Here is a 19,819-nt window from a genome sequence, read left to right as displayed (position 1 = left end):
CTTGACACTTCACCAAATGGACCTAATAGCCATGTACAGAACACTTCACCCCCAAACAGCAGAATATATGTTCTTCTCATCTGTGCACGGTACATACTCCAAAATCAACCACACAACCAGACATAAAACAATCCTCAGCAAATGAAAATAAAGGAAACCAAAATCATACCAACCATGCTCTTGGACCACAGCACAATAAAAATAGAAATCAATATTAAGAAACTATAACTCAAAACCATACAATTACATGGAAATTAAACAACTTGTTCCTGAGTGACTTTTTGGGAAATGATTGAGGCAGAAATAAAGAAATTATTTGAAACTAATGAGAACAAAGATACGATATATCAAAATCTCTGTGACAAAGCTAAGGCAGCGTTATGAAGGAAATTTATAGCACTAAACACACACATCAAAAAGTTAGAAAGATCTCAGATTAACAATACAACACCACAACTAGAGGAACTAGAAAACCAAGAGCAAATCAACCCCAAAGTTAGCAGAAGACAAGAAATAACCAAAATCAGAGCTGAACTAAAGGAAATTGAGATGTGAAAAATTGTACTAAATATTAATGAATTCAGGAGTTGTTTTTTTGAAAAAATTAAGATAGACTGCTAGCTAGAGTTATAAAAAATAGAGAAGATACAAATAAATACAATCAGAAATGACAAAGGGGACATTACCACTGACCCCAGAGGAATACAAAAAACCCTGAGACTATTATGAACAACTCTATGCAAATAAAGCTAGAAAATATAGAAGAAATGGATAAATTCTTGGACACATACACCCTCCCAAGACTGAACCAGGAAGAAATTGACTCCCTGAACAGACCAGTAATGAGTTCAAAAATTGAATCAATAATAAAAAGCCTGCCAACCAAAAGAAAGCCCCAGACCAGAAGGACTCACAGCCAAATTCTACCAGCTATATAAAGAAGAGCTGGTACTATTCCTAAGGAAACTATTCCAAAAAATTGAAGTGGAGGGACTCCTCCCTAAGTCATTCTATGAGACCAGCATCATCCTGATACCAAAACCTGGCAGAGACACAATTAAAAAGAAAACTTCAGGCCAATATCCTTGATGAACATAGATGCCAAAATCCTCAACAAAATACTAGCAAACTGAATACAGCAGCACATCAAAAAGCTAATCCACCATGATCAAGTAGGTTTTATCCCCAGGATGCAAGGTTGGTTCAACATATGCAAATCGATAAATGTGACTCATAACAAATAAAACTAAAAACAAAAACCACATGATTATCTCAATAGATGCAGGAAAAGCTTTTGATAAAATTCAACATCACTTCATGATAAAAACCTTCAACAAACTAGGCACTGATACTGAATGGGCAAAAACTGGAAGCATTCCCCTTGAAAACTGGAACAAGACAAGGATGCCCTCTCCCACCACTCCAACATAGTACTGGAAGTCCTGTCTAGAGCAATCAGACAAGACAAAGACATAAAGGCATCAAATAGGAAGTCAAACTATCCCTATTTGCCGGCGAAATGATTATATGACTAAAAACCCCCATAGTCTCTGCTCAAAAACTTGATCTGATAAACAACTTCACCAAAGTTTCAGGATACAAAATTAATGTACAAAAATCAGTAGCATTTCTGTACACCAACAACATCCATGCTGACAGGCAAATCAAGAACACATTCCCATCCACAAATGCCACAAAAAGAATAAAATACCTAGGGGAACAAAACACACTGGGGCCTGTCGAGGGCTGTGTGTGTGGAAAGAGAGAGCATCAGGATAAATGGCTAAGGCATGTGGGGCTTAATACCTAAGTGATAGGTTGATAGGTGCAGCAAACCACCATGACGCATGTTTACCTATGTAACAAACCTGTACGCCCTGCACATGTATCCCAGAACTTAAGAGAAAAAGAATAAAATACCTATGAATAGGAATACAGCTGACCAGGGAGGTGAAAGACCTCTGTGAGATTTATTTTTTAATTCTGTGATAATTACAAAACACTCCTCAGTGAAATTAAAGATGACACAAATGGAAAAACATTCCATGCTGATGGATAGGAAGAATCAATATTGTTAAAATAGCCAGACTGCCCAAAATAATTTATAGATTCAATGTTCTTCCTATCAAACTACCAGTGAAATTCTCCACAGAATTAGAAAAAACTATTTAAAAATTCATATGGAACAAAAAAAGAGCCCAAATAGTCAAGGCAGTCCTAAGCAAAAAGAACAAAGCTGTAGGCATCACATTTCCTGACTTCAAACTATATTACAAGGCTACAGTAGCCAAAACAGCATGGTGCTTGCATAAAAACAGGCACATAGATCAATGGAACAGAATAGAGAGCCCAGAAATAATACCACACACCTACAACCATCTGATCTTCAACAAAGAGACAAAAGCAATGGGGAAAGGACTTCCTATTCAATAAATGATGGAGGGGTAACTGGCTAGCCATATGCAGATGATTGAAGCTGGACCAATTCCTTACACCACATATAAAAATCAACTCAAGATGTATTAAAGACTTAAATGTAAAACCTAAAACTATAAAAACCCTGGAAGATAACCTAATAAATACCATTCTGGATATGGGACTGGCAAAGATTTCATGATGAAGACACCAAAAATAATTGCAACAAAAACAAAAATTGACAAATGGGACTTAAATTAAAGAACTTCTGTACAGCAAAAGAAACTATCAGCCAAGTAAACAGACAGCCTATTCAATGGGATAAAACAATCTAATATCCAGCATCTGTAAGGAACTTACAAGCAAAAAAAAAAAACCATTAAAAAGTGGGCAAAGGACATGAACAGACAATTTTCAAAAGAAGACATACATGCTGCCAACAAGCATATGATAAAATACTCAATATCACTAATCATTAGAGAAGTGCAAATCAAAGCCACAGTGAGATACCACCTTACACTAGTCAGAATGTCTATTATTAAAAACTCAAACAAATGACACAGGCTCACAAGGTTGTGGAGAAAAGGGAACACTTGTACACTGCTGGTGTGAATGTAAATTAGTTCAGCCATTGTGGAAAGCAGTTTGGCAATTTCTCAGAGAACTGCAAAGAGAATTACCATTTGACCCAGCAATCCCATTATTGGGTATGTTCCCAAAGGAATGTAAGTTATTCTACCATAAAGACACATGCATGTATGTGTTCACTACAGCACTATTCACAATAGCAAAGACATAGAATCAACTTAAATGCCCGTCAGTAGTAGACTGGAGAAAATGTGGTACATATACACCATGGAATATTATGCAGCCATGTCCTTTACACCAACATAGATGGAGCTAGAGGCCATTATCTTAAGTGAACTAATGAACAGAAAACAAAATACGGTATGTTCTCACTTATAAGTGAAAGCTAAACATGGAATACATATGAACACAAAGAAGGGAACAACGGATACCACCAGGTCCTCTTTGAGGGTGGAGGGTTGGAGGGAGGTGAGGATCCAAAAACTACCTATCGGGTACTATGTTTATTACCTGGGTGATGAAATAATCTGTACAAACCCCTGCAACATGCAGTTTACCTGTATAACAAACCTCCACATGTACTCCTGAACCAAAATAAAAGTTTAAAAAAATGCCACAGCTGCATTCAGCAACCACCATCCTGATCAGTCATCGGTCATCAACATTGAGGCAAGACCTTCCACCAGCAAAAAGATAATGCTTTGCTGAAGGCTCAGATGGTCATTAGCATTTTTTAGCAATAAAGTATTTTTGAATTAAAATATGTACATTATTTTTTAGACATAATGCTATTGCACAGTTAAAAGAGTATAGCATAAACATAACTTTTATATGTGCTGGGGAACCAGAAAATTTATGTGACTTGCTTTTTTTGTGATACTTGCTTTATTCCTGTGGTCAAGAACCAAATCTGCAGTACATCTGAGATAGGCTTGTTTTTAAGTTTCCCTCTAGTACCCTGGAGAAATGCTTTTATGTAGATCCTGCATCTTTCTCCATTTATTAATACTTATTTTTGTGTTGCCTTTGTGAACAAATTCTTATTTATTATGTTTCCATATTTTGTTAGATTTGCTCTATATCTTATAGACTTTCTGTAATATACTTTCTATTAAAATACCAATTAAAAACTATTCAGTGCTGGCTGGGTAAGGTGGCTCACGCCTGTAATCCCAGCACTTTGGGAGGCTGAGGCGGGCGGATCACGAGGTCAGGAGATCGAGACCATTCTGGCTGACATGGTGAAACCCCATCTCTACTAAAAATACAAAAAATTAGCAGGGCGTGGTGGTGGACGCTTGTAGTCCCAGCTACTTGGGAGGCTGAGGCAGGAGAATGGCATGAACCCAGAAGGCGGAGCTTGCAGTGAGCCAAGATCGTGCCACTGCACTCCAGCCTGAGCAACGGAGCGAGACTCCGTCTCAAAAACAAAAACAAAAAAACAAAACTGTTCAGTGCTTACTCTGTAGGATACAGTAGAAAATGTCAAGGGCATGAAAATAAGGTTATGGGCCTTAGAGGTATGAAATTGTTCAGCTCTTTAGCAGCAGAACCTGATATGTGCAGGTGATCTCATTATGAAATTCTTCTTTAATGTTTTTGTATATATCATGTTATCATCTTTTTATTGTTGTAATTCCAAGAATAGGTGACTTTTTGTTCCTTCTTGATATTAACAAGTTTCTTGATATTAATTTTTTTTCTGTGTCTAGTTCAGGTTATACTCCCTAAGAATTTATAATAGGTAAAGCATTAGAAACAGTATACTCCTTTCTAGGTGGTAATTACCTAGAAAAATCAGAGCAGATAATTCATTATAGCATATTTATTAGTACTTGTTAGTGCGGGTTTTCTTGGTTTGTACATCTGATGACTTATTATGAAAGTAAGTGTTACAAATTAGTGTTTCTCATTTGATGAAATCTAATCAATTTTAAATTTCCTGGTTGTTTTTTCCTGTTTTAAAACTTTTTCTATCCCAGGTTATAAAGATATTCTTCTTTGTTTTTCCTACCATTGTTATGGTTTCAGCTTTTGCATTTCGGTTTGTTATCTGTCCTTAACTGGTTTTGTGTAAATTAGAAGATAAGTTGATGTTCTTTCCCGGTGTGGATGTCCAGTTGTTTTTGTACCATTTGTGAAAAGACTTTCTTTGCTCATCGAATCATTTTGATGACTTCGTCAAAAATCAATTGCTTGTAAAAGTGTGGGTCTCTTTCTGAACCCATCTATTCCATTTTATTGATCTATGTGTCCTTTTTTGTTGTTGTTTTGAGACGGAGTCTTGCTCTGTCACTCAGGCTGGAGTGCAGTGGTGCGATCTTGGCTCACTGCAACTTCTGGCCTGCTGGGTTCAAGCGATTCTCCCACCTCAGCCTCCTGAGTAGCTGGGATTACAGATGCCTGCCACCACACCTGGCTAAGTTTTGTATTTTTAGTAGGATGGTGTTTCACCATGTTGGCCAGGCAGGTCTCAGACTCCTGCCCTCAGGTGATACGCCTACCTCAGCCTCCCAAAGTGCTGGGATTACAGGTGTGAGCCACCATGCCCAGCCAATCTGTGTTTCTTTATAAACACAATCCCACACTGTCTTGATTTCTGTAGCTCTATAGTAAGTCTTGAAGTTAACTTTTTTTTCCTTTCCTAAATTGTTTTGGCTATTTTAGGTCCATAGCATTTTCATGTGGAGTTTAGAATCATCTTGCCAATATCATTATTTATGTAAGTATTAATTATTTGTAAACAATTTTCTCAAGTACCTGTTGGGATTATGCTTGTGATTGTGTGAAACTATAATAGATAAGTTTGGGTAATTGGACATCTTCACTATATTGGGTCTTCCAGTCTACAAACGTGGCACATCTCCACATTCTGCTTGACAATGCACTTGGCAGTCTTTAGATAGAATATTATTATTGAGATAAAGCATAGAGGGTACTTAACACACTTAGCTTGGCATACATAATCAACTACTGTATAATGTTAATATTTATTACCAGTTCCATTCATCCTCACAAAGCCTTATCAAGTGCTATTTGTATTATCTGTATTTTACTGAGTTTGGAACTTGACCATGGTTATACATTAGTAAATGGCTGAGCAGGGTTTGGAGTGGGTCTTTATGAGTCTAAAGGCCATGCTTACAGGTACAGTGTCGCTGGAAACCAAGGATGGTGAGCCTCAAATTGTATTTTGCTGAATTTTGCAGATGGTCTTGTGTATTGGTAAGTTAAGATTAGAGTCTCCAAGAACAGAATTTATTCTGAATGACTTAAGGAGCATGGGAATTTAATAAAGGATATACTTGCTTATAGTCGGTCTAGGAGAGCCACACTCTGTTTATAGATGCAAAGCCATGCTCTGTGGTTTGTGTTTTGAAACTGTCACCAGTATAATAGCCACTAGCAGCCTCTGGACCTCTACCCCTGCCAGCATGAGGAGCAGGCCGCTGCCACTGCCTCTGCCAGCAAATGGCTCTTCCCATTCTGTCCCTCCTCTCAATGCTCATTTCCGACCCCAGGTTTGCAGGAACACATGTGTCTCATGGAAGGAGCCTGCATCATCAGTGACCTGCTTATAAGGAGGGCTGAGAGTGGAGGCTGAGCATGGTACTCACAGGCTGAGCCATTACCTCAAGTATTGGGAAGCCAGAGTGATTCCCCAGTGTATTCTGCTTGCTAATTTCTAAATAGGCATTTCTCTTGGGAGTAATATGAAAACAAACATGAGAATCTGAATCTGCATTATAAATTCTTGGCTAGTAGATAATTACTTAGTGATATGTTTCACATATTTCTTACTCTATTGTAACATAGACTCTGGACACAGAACAGGGTTTGGATCGTGTTTCTGCTGTTGATCTTGGGCAAGTTACTGTTAACCTCCCTGCATCAGTTTTATCACCTGTGAATTCAGAAAATTATAATGCCCAATTAATATTATTATTTGAGGTGTTAATGTATTCTTCTAAGCTATTAAGTGTCTAACTCAGTGGTTGGTATACAATAAGTACTCAAAAACATACCTATTTTATATACACACACTTTCACACATCTGTTCCATGTGCAGATTGTCTAAATGTAGGAAGAGCTTAACCTTTCTCTGTCTTGTAAGTGGTTACAGAGGGTTGGCGGAAAGAGCTCTGACCTTTGGAGACACCACAGTGTTGTAATTGTTCTGAAGTGGGAGAATACCTGGTAATAACAAAATAACAATCTCTGCTTCCTACAGGGATTTGATGTTTATTAGCTCAGACAGTTGCCATTGAGACGTTATTGGCTGCTATACTTTGGAGTGCATTTTCTGCCGTGTCCTGGGGACAAGCTGTGTGGAAGATGAGCTCCTGGTTTTCTGTAGGCACCGTCGGCTGCCTGCCTTTGCTGCACCAGTTGGAGGCCTCCCTGGATTTTGCACATGGCTGCAATAGTGCAGGACAGAGCAGAGTCACATCTGGTCCGTTCAGAATGTGATTACTGTGCCTCCACTAAGGCCTCGCTTTTCATACACTTCCTCCCTGCTTCTGTCAAGCCCTGCTGAGGTGACGAGGTGATGAGGTGACGGCAGAGCTGTTACCTGGGAATGGTCCATGTCATTTGGCATTTCTTCCTACGCCTGGGGAGAGTGGAAGGGAAGCTACACAGTTCTTGCTAATTACTCAGCAGTAGAGAGGAAAATGTGGGCTGCCTCTGTCCTTGGAACAGAAATAAGACGAGGAGAAACCAGCAGCGTGGCATCTGGGCGAGGAGCTCCCCTTTGCGGGGCTGGAAACCCTGCCTCTGTGTCGTCTCTCACTTAGAGGACCCTGGCAAAGCGTGGGCTATAACCTTCTGGTGACACTGAAGTTGGAGAACACTGTGTAACATTTCTAGAACAGAGCTGTGGCTCCCAAGACAGCTTGGCTTTGGTGTTATTTTGTCTCGTGAAATAACGAGGCCAGGGCTGGAGAACACTTGCTCTTTTCTATGATTTTTCTGTCTGCTTTGCCCGGTGACTTGCACCTTCCCTTTGTTCAGACTTCCATCTCTGGAGAACTCTCGGGTATGAGTTGTGTTGCTGTGCCTGATGGTCGCTTCTCAGGGTGTGTTCAGACAGAACCAGGAAGCTTGTGTCTGTGTAAGCCAAGTGGTGCCGCGGCTCTCCCTGCCACAGGAGGCCTAGGGCAGCAGGGCTAGTGTGCTGCGTGGGTGCGAGGGCTCCTCCATGTGGCCAGGCTGCTGTAGCTGGCTTGGAGCTGGCAGCAGAGGGCCACAGGGTTTGGCCTCCAACTAGGTGGGCATGTGCACGGACTCGCACTCAGTTACAAGCATGTGCAGAGGTGTGTTCATATGAGTTTTATATTTCCTATGAGTTTCTTCCACTCCTCTTCAGGTTCGGCTGCTCTCCAGCCCCCTTGTTTCTTTGCCATTTCTCCACCTGCTTTCTTGAGCTCTGTAATTATAGATACCGGTTTCCAGCACTGTTGGCTTACCCACATCAGAAGAACCCTTTCTTCCTTCAGCAGCCACCTTTCCATCAGCGACAGGTGGCTATCCAGGCTCACCTCAGCTGGCTGCCCCTGACTCACCTTTGACATCACCTTTCTGGGTACTTGTGAATGTTGCTGTCTCTGGGACGCAGATGCGTCCCTCTGGCCTCAAGCTGGAGGCTGGGATTGCTGTGCCCATGTTGTCCCCGTCGGTGAGGCCAGGGCTTACCAGGGTGAGGTGTCCTCATGAAGTCACTGACTGAACGTGCTTGGCTTGTCCTGCATTGGAAGACAGTGATTGAAACAATCTTATATCTTTTCAGGAAATATTGAAAATGGACATGTGAAGCTCATTGTTATACATTTAAAAAATAACAGAGAACACCTACCTCTTATTGGAAAAGTTGGCCTCTCATGGAAAACTGATATTTTTGATGGCTGTATAAAGGTAAAAAACAGAACCGTTTTCTTTTCTTCAAGTAACTTGATTTCTATATAATAAAAGGTCAGTTTATATGTGTAGATTATATAATCATAAACATATGATGTTTCTTTTATAGTCCTGGATTTATTGTTCTAGTTTCTGAAGGTTGGTGCATATTCTATTAGCCATTGACAACCAGTGGGTTCACTCATGAGATGCTTGTTGAGGACCTTTCACGTGTCACTGAGAGTGGTGGAGTTGGAGGGGCAGGCAGTCTGCAGCAGCGTTTCAGAACACTGTTGATTACAGCCCCCTACTCCCTCAAAGCACCTCTGTTTTGTGGAAAGAGAGTGGAACTGAAGGTTGGACCAGGCAGGCAGCATCTACTCAAAACATCTTGATCATCCATGTACCAATTTAAAACTTTTTGCAGTTATAAATTCATAGTCCAGGATATAGGGATTTCCTTGAACTGTTATATAAAAGATTAGCCACATAGGTGGGAGAGTTGATTTAGTGGTTGGGAAGTGGCAGGGAAGGAGGGAGGAGGAGGAACAGGAGAAAGATGTTCTCACAGTTTTGCTCTCTTCTGTCCTTGTGCCCATGGCTGCTCCTGGTTCTTGTCACTCTCCATCTTTATTTTGTGGGATGAACAAGATTTTCATGGTCCCAGGGACCAGTGGGATCAATCTCCAGTGACTGCGGGGACTTCCTGTAACATGGCTTTATTCTGCACTGTGCATGGGCACCTTGTTAGAACTGTTAGTGATGACGACCAGGACCAAGAGTGGTGTTATCCTGAAGCACTGTCCCTTGAGCCACTTGATATTTGATACAATGAGATATTTTACAAATCCTATTTATTCATAGCAAATGTTTAAATTTTGGTAAAAATTATGTTTATCACACACCATATTGTTTCATGCCTTTAAGAGAACAGACCTACCTTCTTTCTTTTTCTTCAGATTTCGATAAAGCTTATAATAAAAATAGGTACTAAGATAAAATATTCACATCAAATAGACCTTGAGGATCAAGAAAGGCAGAATATAGAATGTGACAGTCTTTGAAAGGGTCAGCATAATTTTTAAAAATAAATTTGTTCTGTGTTTTCTGGTAGTCCAGAGCAAGATGAGAGCAGTCATTTAGTTCTCACTGGGAGAAAAAAGGGAAGTATAGTAATTATACAAAGAAAGCTTTATCCCACTTCTGATCATTAAAAACAAAATCTCCAATGGGACTTTATGTAGGGCAGACTAAGCTACATAATGGACCAACCCTAAATAGCATCTTAGCAGCAGATGCACTCACAGATTTCTCATAGAAGTTCTCAGAGAAGCTGAAGATACAGCTTCAAAATTGGACTTTTACATGAGCTCCAAGCAGTGATTCTGTAGGTTGCTAAACCCATGTGACTCAGGTGCACAGGTTTTTAGAAAAACAGCTTGATCTGAAAGCAGGATTTTGAGTTTTTAAAGTGGGGAATGGATTGCATGTCCCTGGACAGTTTTCCCCATAATTCCTCCTCTCAGATGGGCTTTGGGAAAAGATAGCGAATAGCTCAAAAGCTTGTACCTTCTCCCTTGGGCCTGGAGGGAAGATGTGGTTTATTTTCTGTTTGCCTTTTATGCTCTTGGGTTCAATATTAAGACTAAGCTGTCCTCAGAATTCCCAAAAGAATAAAAAGTCAGATCAGTGATGTCATATTCCTTGTATTTGCTGTGCAGCTCAGATATTTCTCTCCAGGAATCTGATCACCCTAAGAATAGTGAAATAACATATATTTTAAGAAATTGCTTGGAAGGAGTGAAAAACTTTTTTTAAAGCATGGACATAAGCTTAGAAAGTTTCTTAGGTACATATGACTTTTTAAAAAATGTAAAATAAAAACCCTGCTCCTTCTGGAAATTGTAGACACAACCTCTGGTGAGGAGCTTCTACTACATCGTTTACGATGCCTGTCAGAGCATAGGCTACTGAGAAAGTGCATCACCCAAATATGATGCTGGTGGAAGGACAGAGAAGTGAGAACATATTAACGATAATGACGGAGGATGCTGCCTGGTTGGGTCGTGTTGTTTGAAGTGATGTGCGGTCATGAAAGGACATCTGATGTCCTTGGGACCTACTGTTCCCATGAGAATCTTCACCTTCCTGCAACCTCAGAGTTGAGTGACCTCCAACACTTAGTGCTGTGGAGGTAATTCAGGTGGAAAGTATCTTTAGGTTGAGTTTCCGGAGCAAAAACTCAACAGATCATACGTTTATGTGGTAAATTATTAAACTTTAAAATTTTTTAAAAATCACATTATTAGGTTAGTTTTATATTCCTTTTTTTAAAAAGTCAAGCTATGATATCAAATATACTTTAAAGATGCTTTCAGTGGCCATGTGTTAGTACTGAATCCATGCAGGACATTTGCTCTATAAGTGGTTACCATGCTGTTTTACAAAGTCATGTTGAACAGCTAGGCTATCCTCTCTAGGTAACCTTGCTGCAGTCTTCAGTGTAAGTCAGGTAATCAAAGTGAAATACTCTCCTGCTCTGTCTCCTCCCAGTGCCTATCAGAATTTCAGACTGATGGATTTTCTTTTGGTGAGGCTTTTCCCGTATGTTTCTTTTATGTTTTTTTTTCACTCGTTGGCATCTTTGATGTTATTTTAACATTACTTCTAAATCCGTATGGAGATTGGCATCAATTTTTATTTAGACTAGATATTTCAGTGGAGTTCTGTGGTTCTGCTTTGTGTAAGAACAGTTGAGTTCAGTAGAGCCTGCTATGGGCACATTGTGGCTCAGCATGTTGCGGGTGGCCGTGACACCAGAAAGGCACCCTGGCCACTTTGCTTGACAAGCACTGCAGCTGCATGGGTGATGAGGGCTGCTGGTGCTGATACAACTGAACAGCTCAGGAAGAACAGGACAGTCCCACATGTGCAAGTGCTGCACTCTCCCCAGACGCTGAGTTTTGAGCCTGGCGTAGTTCACTGGTCCATGGGGGCGCAGGTGAGGAGAGACTTCCTCCTGCCAGGAGGGTGAGGTCTGCCGACTGCTCAGATGTGCCTCCTGGACCTACAGGGTGCGAGGGACTGATTTAGGAGAGGATTGAAAACAAGCTCTGTGAGGAGAAAGAGGAAAGGGCCAGTGGAAGGAAGGCTCGTGGGAGGTTCTGACATGCATCCCCCTCCAGAAGATTGGGAGTGATTTATTCTAGAGCAGGAACCCATTGGAGAAAGAGATGCTTCAGACAGGATGGGAAATAAGGAGCGAGGTTCTAGAGGTGAGGGGCAGCTGACCCGAGGAGGGGTGTGAGAACCATTGTGCCGCTGCAGCTGGTGCTGAGGTGGGCCTCTTCCTAGCTGGCTGTCCTGCCTGGGATGGGCTAGCGCCCAGGGACAGGAGTGAGAGTGATTGGGGAGCATTGGAAAGGCTGCTGGGGCATGTCAGGAGGGGCCTTGAAACCCTCAGGAAAAAATTTGGATTTTGGTGTATCTATGGATGTTGTTAAAGAGTTTGATGTGCCTATCGTGTGCTAGGCCACGTTTTAGGTTAGGAGGGAATTGGAGAATGCTGGACTTTGAGAACCAGGAGGGCTTCAGAAGAGAATCAGCTCCCAGCTCTTGATCTGGCAGCAGAGGGATTGGGAGAGCAGAAAGACTGAGACACCCACTGACGGCTTAGGGCTGTGAGCTGCGTCCTCACCAAGGAGCCCTTGTGCCCCACCGGCCGCTCCTTCCTGACTTCTGCCAGGGTTTCTCCTCCTCAACCTTCTTGCAGGTGATGGGACCCAGGGCTCCACCTCCTTCCTCCCATGGGATCTAACCACCATCTCTATGCTGGTGGGTTTGGTGAGGTTGTAAGTAACACAGTCAAGTGACTGCTAGCCCAGTGGCTAAGGAAAGTTGTCTCAGGGCAACTTTCTAGCCATGGAAAGTTGTCTCAGGGTTTTAAGCTGTGGGTGGCATGCTCAGACTCATGTTTTGTGAAGGTGTGTCTTCTGAGTGAGGAGAATGAGTGGAGGATGAGCTGGATGGCTGACTCCTTAAAGGAAGAGCAGTCACTTGGTGTCTTAGTCGGCCTGGCCTGCAGTCACAAACCACCGTCAGCTGGGTGGCTTTTAGCACTAGAAACTTACTTCTTACCGTTGTGGAAGCTGAAAGCCCCAAGGTCAAAGCATCAGCAGATGGGTGTCTGGTGAGGGCCCTCTTCCTAGTTCCTGGAAGCACCTTCTAGCAGTGTCCCCACCTGGTGAAAGGAGCGAGACAGCTCTGTGGGCCTCTTGTATAAGGACCTCAGTCATATTCATGAGAGCTCTGCTCCCATGACCTAATCACCTCCCAGAGGCCCCACCTCCTAAAAACAGTCACATTGGTGATCAGATTTAAGACACGGGATTTAAGGGGCACAAACATTCAGACCATAGCACTTGGATTAGGGCAGTGGCAATGGAGACGGACAGAAGTAAAGCTGTTGGAAAGAGAGGTAAAAACTAACAGGACTGGGTGATGGTTGGCGCGTCAGGGCTAGGAGGGAGGCCCCTAGAGTGACGCCCACATTTCAGGCATGCACAGCCAGATGACTGATGGTGGTTTCACCAATCCCTGGGATGAGGAGCACCAGGAGAGCTTTGCTGGAAGGGTCCTGAGTTTGGATGTAGTCCTGCTGGACTTGAGGGACCCTTGAAAGATCCCAGAAGTTGAGTATGCACTTGAATATTTAGGTCTTGAACTTGGAAAAGAAGTTCGGCTGGAGATGAATTTTTGGGAATCACAGGCACGTTGGTGATAGCTTAGGATCTGGATGTAGATGAGTTCCACTTACAGGGAGAGATTACATAGGGTGAAAATAGGGCCTAGGACCAAGCTGTAGAAACCTCAGCAATGGGAGTGGGTAGAGAGCTACAGGGCTTGTGGGTTTTGGATGCATTTGGGGAGGTGGAATTACTCTTCATGTTTTCTTGAAAAACTAAACACTGCTGAGAGGCAGACTGACAGATGGTCACTAGATTTAGTGGCCTTATCAAGAGATGTTCAGTCAAATGATGGAGAAAGGATACCAGGCCAGAGTGGTTTGAGGAGTGAATGGGTATTAATGGACAAATCCAGCGGAGACAGCTCTTTGGAGAGGGCTGTCTGGGAAGTGAGCAAAGAACAGGGGTCTGTGGGGCCCAGGGAGGCTGTTTCTCTCTCGCTGTCTCTCTAAGATGGGAGTTACTTGAATGTGTTGAAGGCTAAAAGCTGATGGGAGGACAGAAGTAGTCACTGGAGAGAGGGATGTCGTGCCTTTGCGAGATGGGCTATGCTGCAGCAGGAGATTACTGGGCCACACCCGGGAGGGGCAGATGAGAAACACCTGTGAGGAGAGGTGGGTGCAGAGGAGCTGGGCTGTGGATCTGCAGTGGGAAGTTGAGGAAAACATCCTTCTCCCCTCTCTGTGAAGGCCAAGGTCCTCTGCAGAGAGCACCCTCCCAGCAGGATGTGGAGGGCTGAGGAAGGGGATGAGGCATCGTTCCATGAGGCGGAGAGGAAGCCACCCAGAGAGCCAGGGTGGGACCCTCAGGCCATGCTGAGGGTGGTGTGGCTGCATGGGCACCCAGCAGCTCTGTATGCAGCCCTCCTGCTGTGCTTGGTGCTCAGGTCCAGACAGAAAATAACTGGGCTCCTCCAGGGCTGGGGTTTTGCTGGACCTGGACCTAAGTTGTGATGCAAAGGGAACGAGGGAGGTATGTGCATTGGCAAGAGTATTCCAGCGAAGGCCAGTGAAATCTAAAGTGGAAAGGAAGAGGCAGGAGAAGGAAGGGCTGGCCGGCGGGTGGGCTAGGTCCATGGGCAGTGCTCTTCAGGCCTTTTTACATATCCACTGCGTTATGGGCATATACAAACCACACATTCATGTGCAGTGAAAACAGTGTTCATGAAATGACGTTTATGCTTACTCTGTGCAATGCGTGCTGACTCTGTTCTCTTTCATTTTGTTTTGACAAACAGTTGTGTCCTGCTAAGTGTAATTCAGGATGCATTAATAGGTCATGGCTTGCAGGGCGAAAACACTGGGTGAATCTGGAGTACAGTTGTAGTGGAAATCATCCAGTGAATCAGCTGGAAGACGAAGGTGGCAGTTAGAAGACAGGGTACCTGAGGCGTTGATAGTGGAAGTGGACCACTTCTGGGAAGTGATGTGTCGGTGGTGTGACTGTGGGAGTGAGTAACTGAGGTCAAGTCGAGGAGGAGGTCGTGGAGTTGAACAGCTCAGGAGTTGAGAGTCCAGGATACTGGAGGCTCCACCAGGGTCCCCACGGATGTTGGGACCACTTGGGATGACAGTGAGACTTGGAAGACTTGGGAGAGAGTGAGAGGGAGAGGCAGGCAGCAGGACTGGCACCAGAGTCCTGGAAATGAGAGTGGGCAGACAGGAGGCTGGCACATGTCGGAGACACGCATGGAGCAGGGGTGCAGAGCTGAAGTTCAGAGCCTCGGAGAAGCAGGAGGTTTCTCAGAAGAGGGGAGGGGACGGCCTAGTGGTGGCAGTGAAGACCCAGGAACACAGCCACACTGCTTTTCAGGGTGATGCCGCCTCACGCTCGGAAGCACTGACTGGTTGTTGGTGTGATTTGTGTCACATCTGTAGCCTCTGTACTTTAAGTTCCATGAGGACAGGGACAATATTTGTGACACATTTCTCTGAGCTCCCAGTGCTAAGTAAGTCCTAAACTGAGCCCTGTGAGTGCTCCTGTGTATATTTGAGAATGAATATTAAGTGATGAGACACAAGCCCAAGTATAGTCTAGGTTATGAAGTACGCCATGGAAAACCAATGATAGTATTCTGGATTTTGATGCCACATGCAGCATTTCTAGTCAGTTTTACAGAGTCACGATTTTCTGTGAAAATCACGTCTGATTGACCTTTTTATCCTTCTCAATCTGTGTTTATTTTGCAGAGTTGTTCTATGATGGATGTAACTCTTTTGGATGAACATGGGAAACCCTTTTGGTGTTTCAGTTCCCCGGTGTGCATGAGATTGCCTGCCATACCCTCTGACGGCCCCAGCTTCTTGGGACAGACGTACAGCGTGGACTACGTCGATGGGGAAGGAAGAGTGCACGTGGAGCTGGTGTGGATCAGAGAGACCGAAGAATACCTTATTGTCAACCTGATCCTTTACCTTAGTATCGCAAAAATCAACCGTTGGTTTGGGACTGAATATTAGCAGTAGGTGGCAAATTGTTGTTGTTATCTAGTTGTTTATTTTTGACTGGCTTTGTTCTTCGTGTTGAAAGTTAAAATAAAGCAAATCTGCGGAGTGCTGTGTGATGCCTTTCATCTCACATTAGAAATTACGATTTATGGTCATTTTTAAGTTAATGTTTGAAGGATTCAGTTAAATTTTAAAAATAAAAATAGCAGTGAAACTTCATATAAAAAGAAAAAAAGGTATTTACTTCTCTTCTGCCCTGCGTTAAAATCTAAGAACTTCTACTTAAGCAAATGATCATATGATCATTCTGTGTGTGTGTGTGTGTAGGGGTGTGTTCTTATAACGGTTTTTCTTTATTGGTAAGAAACTCAAATGAGAAAATGTACTTAAATATTAATATAAACTTCGTTGTATTCACTAGAATTAGAAAGTGCTACATTCATGACAGTCAGCAGCCATACTGGTATTTAATAAAGTGAAATAGACCAGTGGCCTCATTCACAAGGAAAGATGTATCTGAGATCATAAGGAAGTTATAACTTGAAAGAGCAAGGCACGGTACAAGTCCAGTGGGGACACCAGCTCTGTGTGAGTGGGGATGGAGATGGATGAGTTACCGAAACTTCCTCTGCAGAAATATTTTAAGAAAATTGACAGATGATCAGGATTCCAATAGGGGTGATAAGTATCTAAGCCTATGTTATTTTAGGGCATTTGGTTCTACGTGTGTTTCAGATTGCGTTGGTTGCTTTGATTGTATTTTTATCCCCCACTTGAACGTTCCCCTCCGAGGTGGTTTTCGACGTCCTGCCGTGTTCCTTCTCCTCAGGCGTGCATGAGCACACGCTCCCTATCTGTGTTCCATTCTTCTCCTGTTTAGTGACCCGGCCACTTTCTCTTTGGAGGTGTGTGTATGATGGTGAGCGTGTGAGAGTGTAGAATAAAGAGCCTGAAGACAGCAATCAAGTGAAGATGGGGAACAGATACTATGTTCTTGCCCCAAAAAACGTGAGAGTAAAAAGGATTTCTGCTGCTGACACTGTCCTCTACACTCCTGTTCTCCACCACCTTGGGCCAACGTCCTTGGGAAGAGAGGAGTCTGAAATGCGGTCAGATGTTGTGAGCACTGGGCTGTGTTATTTCATGGTGTCACCAATGAGGGAATGTGGAGTGTCTGCCCCAGCTAAGTGAGCATCAGGGGAGGGAGGAGGAACTGGCCTGAGCACTAAGCCCAGATGAGGACCAGGAGTCAGGAGAGGCCCGGATGCCGAGTGCCGCTTACAGAACTGCGTTGGAATACAACCACGAGAAAATGCGTGGAGGCCCCCTGAGCCCCCTGGGTTAAATTGTGAGGGACTAGGTGTCCTGACAATACTGGAAACACAGTAGAGCCAGGGAAGGAGCCCTGTCCTCGACCTCCTGTTTAATGATGTTTGGATGGAGGGGGGAAGCAAGGACCTCCAGGGATGGCAGAGTGGAGCTCTGTGGACACGAGCGCCGCCTTCCCCGCCAGACTGCTAGTCCTGTGAGAAGGGATAATGATGACTCTGGTTCACTGCTTCATCCCCAGCACCTAGGAGCATGCCAGGTGCTCCATAATCGATACTCAATAATGATTTGTCGAATCAATGGAAACTGTTATAGGGATATACCAGCAGCTATGGGAGCGCAAAGGAAGCAGGGAGCAAGTTGGACTCCGATGATTCTGGGAGTCCCTTACCTCTCAGGTGACATCTGAGTTCACCCTGGAAGGGAGGTTTACTGGGCAGCAATGGGGAAGGGTGAGGCGGAGGAGGCAGTGCTCATGAAGCCTTGGTGCTTTTAAGAGTCTCATCAAAACAGGTGTGCATGCCACACACAACCGAAAGATGCCAGCAGATACCCCGTCCCAACATAACTTACACGTGTCTGCGATATTAATATTCAGCTTTTAAATCTGTCTCATATTTGCCTCCATATTTCTACATGTATTTAAACATACCAGATTATGAATTCCACTTTTTTTTCTCCCAGGATCCTTCAGCCCTGGAGTTCCATCTCTTTGCTGTGAACTGCCTGTTCTCCAGCCTTGCTGGGCAGCTGTCATTCTGGGGTTCCCTGCATGCATCCTCCATTTTATGGAATCCTGTCTTCCTCTTTCCTGGTTCATATCCTTTTTTTCAGTGGTACACATTCTCCTGTGGCTTTCTAAGAAAGATGACCGGAAGATACATTTTGAATCTATGAATTTCTGAAAAATGATAGATAGTTTAATTGGGTACCAAACTGTAGGAAGAAAAATGTTTCCACTGGGAGCTTTGAAGACAGGTGTTATCATTGTTGCTGTATCTCATGGCACTTTGCCTTTTCTTCCTCTCTGTGGTCTTCTCTCTTTCTCTGGTCACTGGAAGCTTCTAGGATTTACTCTTCTCTCCTGGTATCTTAAAATCTCAAGATGATGTGCCTTGGAATAGGTTTTTGCGTTCATTATGGGTCATTTTAATCTGTAAACTTGTGTACTTAAGTCTTGGATTTTTAAAAGATCTGACAGTACTTTCTTTGCTTCTTTTGGTTTTGTTAATGAACTGTGATTCTTTCTGGATTGATTCTCTCAAATGCCTTATCTTTTCCATCTGATCTTCTGTCTTTTAGTCTTCTGTTCTGCTTTATGGAATATTGCATCATTTTTGTGTTTTATTTTTTATTTTGATGATCAAGGTTTTCTAATTCCTTCTAAAGCATTTGTGTCTGTTTTATAAATGTGATATTTTCTCTAAAGCAGGTGTTGGCAAACTTTTTCTGCACAGGACCAGATAATAATTGAGGCTTTGTGGGCCATATGGTGTCTGCTGCAACTCCTCAACTGTGCCATTGTAGTGTGAAGTCAGCTATAGATGGGACACAAATGGGCATGGTTGTGTTCCAAAAAGACTTTATTTATAAAAACAGCAGCTGAATTCGGCCTTCAGGCTGTAGTTTGCCAAGTTCTGCACACATCTCTAGGTTATTGATTTCAGTTTTCAATAAAGTTTTTATCTTAACCATTTCGGCAAGAATCTTCAGTAGATACTAAAATATGTGGGCAAAAGTATGATGAGAAAGGAGATACTGACATAGTCTCAAAGATTTTGCCACAAAATAAAATTAGTTACAAAGGAAAAAATAGGAAGTTCACAGTGAAGGAGCCTAGGACAGCACCTTAACCAGTGCTTAGCGGCGTCAGCAGTGGGCAGACGTTGCCTCCTGATCATGCCATGAGAAAGACACCTTATCATTTTGTGGCATTTTATCAAAAATGTGTAACAAGGATGATACATGGGGAAACGTCAGACAAATACAGGTTGAAGGAAACTCTGCACTTATATTTGTACTTGTAGTCTACATTCCCCTTTAAAAGTGTCGGGGTCGTAAAAGGCAATGTCTCCTCGACTGGAGGGGGCAGATGAAAGCAACATGTGATCTCAGATGGGACCCTGGATCAGAAGATGGCACTAATGGAACCACAGGTGAAATGTGAAGAGGGCCTGAAGATTACAGCATGTCAGTGTTCATTTCCTGACTTTAATATCAAAATGTGACATCAACATTTGGCGAGTCTGAATGAAGGGCACATGGGAAAGCTTTGTTATATTTTTGCAACTGTTAAATAAACCTGAAATTGTTTCAAAGTAAAAAGTTAACATAAAAAAACAAAGGTTTTCACATCTTCCCATGCCCTTTGTTTTGTGGAATTCAGGCTGTCTTTGTCAG

General features: G+C 42.9%; 1 protein-coding gene across 2 annotated transcripts in view; it reads left to right on the top strand.

The window, feature by feature from the left end:
- FBXO15 (F-box protein 15) overlaps positions 1–16,310 on the top strand; it is a 77,061-nt gene extending 60,751 nt beyond the window's left edge. For both annotated transcript variants that reach the window (XM_011948913.1, XM_011948914.1), the window contains exons 9-10: positions 8,792–8,916; positions 15,833–16,310. In XM_011948913.1, coding sequence (XP_011804303.1) covers positions 8,792–8,916; positions 15,833–16,102 — 395 coding nt within the window. In that variant the 3' untranslated portion in view covers positions 16,103–16,310. The remainder of the gene's footprint in view (positions 1–8,791; positions 8,917–15,832) is intronic.
- The last annotated feature ends 3,509 nt before the right edge of the window (positions 16,311–19,819 follow it).

Source organism: Colobus angolensis, unplaced genomic scaffold, assembly GCF_000951035.1.
Source record: "Colobus angolensis palliatus isolate OR3802 unplaced genomic scaffold, Cang.pa_1.0 Scaffold287, whole genome shotgun sequence".
In the NCBI taxonomy this organism is placed as follows: Eukaryota; Metazoa; Chordata; class Mammalia; order Primates; family Cercopithecidae; genus Colobus; species Colobus angolensis.
Note: the sequence above shows the minus strand (reverse complement) of the source record. Positions and strands in the feature narration are given on the sequence as shown.